At 34.2% G+C, this 7,005-nt stretch overlaps 1 protein-coding gene across 1 annotated transcript; it reads left to right on the top strand.

The window, feature by feature from the left end:
* Positions 1-329: 329 nt before the first annotated feature.
* LOC108080199 (uncharacterized) lies at positions 330-6,530 on the top strand. The gene is made up of 2 exons (XM_017174855.3): positions 330-912; positions 6,204-6,530. The coding sequence occupies exons 1-2, from the start codon at positions 465-467 to the stop codon at positions 6,359-6,361; spliced, it is 606 nt and encodes a 201-aa protein (XP_017030344.1). The 5' UTR covers positions 330-464; the 3' UTR covers positions 6,362-6,530.
* The last annotated feature ends 475 nt before the right edge of the window (positions 6,531-7,005 follow it).

Genomic DNA, 7,005 nt, shown 5'->3' with positions numbered 1-7,005 from the left:
TTCGTTTTCGATTACCGGAGCACCAATTTCTCCTTTTCAAAAACGAAAACGAAAAAATCTTGCCGTTTTCGATTACCGGAGCAGGCCTGATTATAATAATTTATGCTTCACATATGTATGCCCAGAAACTATTTCATTACAAAAAGGATGTTTAAATTCATATAATATTTTCAACACAAAAACTAAAAACTCTAAAAATTATATTTATATTATTCAATTTCAATATTCAATTTTTATATTTACGTAAATCATTTTATTAAGGAGTGCTGTTTATTTATTTCAGATTTGATAACAATTCGATAATCCCTAAAAAAACGAATAGCTCCCGCTTCGTACGTTTTGCAAACACTAGACAACCCTAAAATCCTTCCCTTCTACACTTTCCAGCACTGCTCGTAGATCATAAAAGCTGCTTCGCATTAATTTTCAATTTGAATAGAAAATAAAGTAGAACATTTTCGAAGATGGACCTAATGAAAGTTCGTTTGGAGTTGGATTCGATAGTCATGATGGTTACCAAGGAGGCGGAGCAGTGGCAGCAGACTATTCAAAGTGGCCGGATGGCCATGAAGCAGGTGAAGAATATAACATTGCAGATTTTCGACACCGAAAATCAACTGAACGCCCGGGACACCCCGACACGTCGCTACCTGCAAGTGCGGGAGAAGCGTATCAACAACCTGTTCGAGCGCCTGCAGCAACCATTGTGGATGATGAACCAAATCCTCGATACTCTTGCCCGGATCAGGGACAACACTGACCGGATGTACCATCGCCTGGCACTCTGGATCGACGATGAGTATGTGGCGAAGCAGAAGATCGCCAATCTGCAGACTCCGCAGCTGCTGGAGGTTTTGTCGTTCCTGAGCTGCCGTTACAGCGCCGAGTGGGAGATCAAGGAGGTGGTTGTGCGTGAGTATTGCTAGTTCCTTAATAGTTCCTTAACTTCGCAAATTAAATTAAAAAAAAAAACAAAAAACTTCTAATATGATAACATATTTTAATTGGGATTTTCAAGGGATTTTTCGTTGATTTCATAAACATTGGACTTTAAATGTTCAAAATGGTTATTGCCAATCAACAAAAGCTAATTTATTATCGTCTCAAAAATTTCGTTATATAAAAAAACAAAAAAGGAAGCTAACTTCGGCACGCCGAACCTATACTTATTATGTTTACAGTTTGACAGTTACAGTTTTACATTCCCAGCTTTACATATTTATACATTTACCGATCGCTTCTATGGCAGCTATATGATATAGTTGCCCGATTTTTATGATTTTTTATATTTACCAAAATTCTAGAATAATAAAAAAAGCTTACATCTCAGAGTAGATAAAAATACGTTGAAAAACAACGAAGCTATAATTTTTATACCCTTGCAGGGTATTATAATTTCAGTCAGAAGTTTGCAACGCAGTGATGGAGACGTTTCCGACCCTATAAAGTATATATATTCTTGATCAGCATCAACAGCCGAGTCGATATAGCCATGTCCGTCTGTCCGTCTGTCCGTCTGTCCGTCTGTCCGTCTGTCCGTCTGTCCACCTGTCCGTTTCTACGCAAACTAGTCCCTCAGTTTTAAAGCTATCTGAATGAAACTTTGCATATAGTCTTCTATATACTCTCACTGCTATATATGTCGGAACGGGCCGGATCGGACGTTTATATCATATAGCTGCCATACAAATGTTCGATCGATTTTTAGAAAAAAAATTATAACTTTGCTGTTTTTTAATATTTTTGCACCATATTTTAGATATGGCTATTTTATATTATTTCTGAATTTTGGTAAAAATTTTATGAAAATCGGACGACTATATCTTATAGCTGCCATAGAAACGATCGGGAAATTAATAGGAAACAATATATAACTTCGTTGTTTTTCAAAGTATTTTCATCTACTGAGGTATAAGCTTATTTTATTATTCTAGAATTTTGATATAAATTTCATGAAAATCGGACAACTATATCATATAGCTGCCATAGGAGCGATTGGTAGATGTAGAGAAAATGTAAAGGTGTGAATGTAAAACTGTAACTGTCAAACTGTAAACATAATAAGTATAGGTAAAATGTAATGAAATAATATCTGCAAGGGTATACAAACTTCGGCGTGCCGAAGTTAGCTTCCTTTCTTGTTTTCCTATTAATTTCCCGATCGTTCCTATGGCAGCTATATCCTATAGTCGTCCGATTTTCATAAAATTTTTAACAAAATTCAGAAATAAAATAAAATGGCAATATCTAAAAAATGGTGCAAACCTGTTGAAAAACAGCAAAGTTATAATTTTTTTTTTCTACAAATTTATCGAACATTTGTATGGCAGCTATATGATATAGTCGTCCGATCCGGCCCGTTCCGACATATATAGCAGTGAGAGCATATAGAAGACTATATGCAAAGTTTCATTTAGATAAGTTTAAAACTGAGGGACTAGTTTGCGTAGAAACGGACAGACGGACATGGCTAGATCGACTCGGCTATTGATGCTGATCAAGAATATATATACTTTATGGGGTCGGAAACGTCTCCTTCACTGCGTTGCAGACTTCTGACTGAAATTATAATACCCTGCAAGGGTATAAAAAATTAAAAGCATTATATTTCTACTCTTGCATTCTTCGAGTAATGTAAGAAAGAAAAAGTCAATGCATAATGGCTCTGTTTTACAAGTTGTTATCAAAACCAAACATGACCCTTTTTTATCATTTTTGTCACCAAAATAATGAATAATCCGTTTTCTCGAATTCTTATTTAAATATTTTGAAAGTTATATGTTTTAGATCAATTTAAACACTTTTTGTTATGACTTACATATATTGAAAACAAAGATTTTAGAGAATTTTTACTGTTTTCATCGCGGTTGCTGTTTCTGGAGAGTTACCCATATTCAGTTTCCACATTGGTTCCATAAGTTCTTATTGCAATTTATTTTATTTTATTAATTTATTATAGAAAATTATGTAAAAAATAAACGTTTTTATTATGAATTGAAAATATTTTAAACAAGAATGGAAGCTAACTTCGCCACGCCGAAATTTGTCTACCCTTGCAGATTTCAATTAGATTATTAACAACCGGATAAGGAGTGTTTTTTAAAGATATGCTCCGACTTACATCAGGTGGCCATTGGCAAGGATAAATAGATGTCTTAAGATATTGTTTTTATTTAAATATAAGGACATTTCAAAATGCAAGAAGGGTGGCGGCGAAGTGGTTCCCAGTCTAAACCACGAAGAGCAAACAAAAGAAACGGTTTCTGTACCGAACAATATTCGAGTATGGACCGAACCAGAGATACATATATATGGAAGTTTTGCGGTGTAGGGATCATAAAATTTCCTAGACCATCGTTTTACAAAAGCAAAAAACCCTTGGGTAAATAAATCTCCAAGATCCGTTACAGAAAGGATACATTCCAGAACACTCGTTCCTATGAAATAGTTGGCATTGAAACAATTTCTGCGGTACAACGACATGTATTTACATTTAGAGTTGTTAAGAAACAGCAAATTGTGAGTGCACCAGGACAACATGTTGTTCAAATCAGCTTGCAAAAGCTTAGGAGAATCAGGATTCGCAAGAGGCAAACAAATATTTTCGAAAAATCAATCAATATTAGAAATTAAAAAAAAAACTTTATATTCGGAAATAGCTGATTTATTTACAGGGAAGGAAGGGGGCCGTAATGCCGATTAAGAATATACAGCTGTGTTCACTGAAATAGCAGTGCGACAGAGGAACAACTTCAAAACCTTTTTTTGTACATATTCCTTTTTGCTAGCTGATCTATTGCACATTGTTTTTGTAAAATGGAACATAAAGATAAGAATCGAGAACAAATTCCGTTAGATTTGCTCTATTTTTATGTTTTATTGATATTTTTTCACATATGCAGCTCGTTTTGGCCGATCACTGAAATAGCAGTATTTAATTTTCTTTCGCAAAAAGTGCCGAAATTTCTTTTAATTTTGTAAAAAATGACTTTAATTAAGGTCGTTATTATAGTTTATACTATAATACACCTTTACAACGCAAAAAAAATTATTTTAGTGGGCGCAGGACCTCACTGCTCCATGATAGAAAGGTATCAGATTACTTAGCCTAGAAAGAAGAGCAAAACATGTAAAGAGTCTCTAAATCTTTCAAATTGTTCTTTTAAAATAGTTTATAAGTCATAAAATATGAACCGAACCCAAAAAAACCGAGGTACGATTCGCAAAACCACAATTATACAGGCTCGACGCGTACTTCGCTTCAGCAAAGCTCGTCCTTTTGCATCCTCTAGGGATATGTGAGCGGGAATTGGCATGGGAATCAGTCATGGGACCATTCGCCGGGGACTTATTGAATAAATTTTAGATTCGCGAAGTCCATGGAAAATGTCACTGCTTGGTTAAAGGCATATCAAGGCAAGATCCGAGTTCGCCAATAGCCACTTGAACTGCCAGTATTCAAATGGCGTAATATACTTTGGACAAATGACTCCAAACTGGTTTTATTTGGTGGAATAGGACAAGACAAGACCTCCAAATAGATAGTACCCCCCAAACCATACGCTGAAGACAGTAAAACACGGTGGCCCAAAAATCATGGTTTGGGTATACTTTTCATACAACGTTGTAGGTCCCGTATATATGATCGGTGGGATCAAAGACCATTATGTTTATGTCTAAATATTAAAAACTGTCTTGCAGCCGTATCCTGATGAAAATATGCCATTAATTTGGACATTTCGGCAGGACAGTGATCCTTATCATACCAGCAAGGTGGCCAAGGAGTGGGTTCTTAAAGAAAAGGTAGATGCAATGCCATGGCCTGCACAGTCCCCGGATATTATTCCGATCGAAAACTTATGGGAGACATCAAGGGCTACGTATTAAAGAAGTTTCCGACTTCTAAGCCGCAGCTTTGGCGATTTGTGCAGGAGGAATGAGACCATAATCCCCTCAAGCGTTGCTAAGACTTGGTGGACTCCTTGCCACCCAGGTATTAGGCTATGATAGCTTCTAAAGGCTATTTAACAAAATATTAGATCATAGTCAATTAGAATTTAAGAAGAAATAGGTTTCTTATACGATATTTTTAAATTTATGAAGAATTTTAGTTTTTCACTGCTATTTCAATGATCGGCATAATATAGACCTTTTTTGTTGTTATTAGCTATATCTTCTATAAGGTTTATGTTACCTAAATTAAATGATTGTGGTATTGTTAATAATTAAATACACTAAGCCTTAATGAAAATTTTTTTTATGGAAATAGCGTTTGTAACAGTATTTTCCAATCTTAAACGTGCAGGTCCGTGGGCACTGCTATTTCAGTGAACACAGCTGTACATACATATATGTATACTTTATATCAGTGTTTAAAAAACTGCAGTCGAATTAGCATAAGTCACAATATTTTTGCTTTTCACTACTTCAACTGCGAGCGATATCATAAAATGAAAAAAATCATTCTGCTTCTGCTTCTGAACAAATCAGAAGTCGCAGTCAAAGCATAGTCAAAAATCAAACAGCGACCAAAATCAAAAATCAGCAGCAGTCGCAACTTTTCGTTTTCTTGCTTTCGGCTTTGCTGTTGCTTTCGTCGTAGACGTAAGTCGATGCTGTGGCATGCGTCGACTTTCGGAAGTCGAAAAATAACACAATAAATCAAAAATGCGAGTAATTCAATATCAATAAAAACAAAATTAATTAAAATAAAAACATAAAAACAGTGTTAATAAACTTATTAATTTTTAATTTTCAAACAGTGGCAAGGTGTCAATGGCCACATCCAAAAAGCATTTTTGATTTATTGTGTTATTTTTCGTATAAAGTTTATATGGTTAGAAACCGAGTCCTGTTTTGCGCTGAAAACTTCTAACTAAAATTATAATATGTTCCAAGGGTATAAAAACATGTAGTTATCTTGAATAACTAATATATATACATCAATAATATATTGGCCATTCACTTTATAAACTTTATTAAGACGTAAACTTTAAATTTTTAAATCAAATTGAAAACAAAATGAAACCAATATAGATTAATATATTTTAATTTCAAAGTTTTCTTTATATGAAATCACATCATTTATCTTAAAGATTTTAAATCAAAAGAAAACATTTCATTTTCAAATAAACAGCTCTACTTGTAGCTTACCTTTACGATATAGAAGAGAAAATTAAAATATTTTTACATTCTCGTTCCAGAGAGCTTGGATCACATTAACAACACCAACGAGCTGGACTTTTTGGTGGAGGCCTGGTCTACTTGTCGGCACGCGGATGGATATGACTTCAAGCGTTTACTGGGTGATTTCTACGACAATATTGGGCGGCGCAGTCGTTTCCTGTCAGAAGCCTCGTGAAAGAACACGGAAGCCCACTTAGCAACATAAGATTCCCATAAGTTTAAGAAAACGACATTTTAATTTTGAATTTGATGTTATTTTTATTTGAAAAATGTTTTCTTTTTAGTTTTGTATTTGTTATCGCCTTGCTTCTTGTCAAAAACAAATCTATAATCTGTAAAGAAATTACAAAAATTGCAATTTTTGTTTTTATTTTGTCATTGGTTGCTTTTGTTCTTAGTTCTTTTTTTAATTGTTTTTTTTTCGTGTTTGCTTTGCACATTTATTTGTTAAAATTTGACCCATTTTGTTGACCTTTGCTATATTTGCTCATCGATTTGTTGCTCTTGTTTTTCGCTTTCTGACTTTTTGTAGCAAAACAAAACTTAATTGTAATTTGACTACAACAACATTTTGTTTTTGCCCATTATATAATATTTAATTGTATATATATATATGTATATATATATATATAATATGCAATTCTGTAGCTAGATTTTGACATACACGTTCTCGTACCCAATCTCGAATTACTATATATGGTGTGTGTGTCTTCTTGTGTGGTGTCTATAACATGCGCTCTCCTCTCTGCTTTTTGTTTTATAAACAAATGTATGTCTTTCTGCCCTTTCCTCGGTTGCTCCTCCTCCGTTTATTCCGAA

The sequence above is a fragment of the Drosophila kikkawai genome, chromosome 3L (assembly GCF_030179895.1).
Source record: "Drosophila kikkawai strain 14028-0561.14 chromosome 3L, DkikHiC1v2, whole genome shotgun sequence".
Classification (NCBI taxonomy): domain Eukaryota; kingdom Metazoa; phylum Arthropoda; class Insecta; order Diptera; family Drosophilidae; genus Drosophila; species Drosophila kikkawai.
This window is presented reverse-complemented; position numbering and strand designations above follow the sequence as displayed.

Excerpts from the sequence above, each read along its gene's own strand:
- LOC108080199 (XM_017174855.3), top strand. The coding sequence starts at position 465 with ATGGACCTAATGAAAGTTCGTTTGGAGTTGGATTCGATAGTCATGATG. Across the intron at positions 913-6,203 it reads GATCAAGGAGGTGGTTGTGC|AGAGCTTGGATCACATTAAC; the intron begins GTGAGTATTGCT and ends TTCTCGTTCCAG.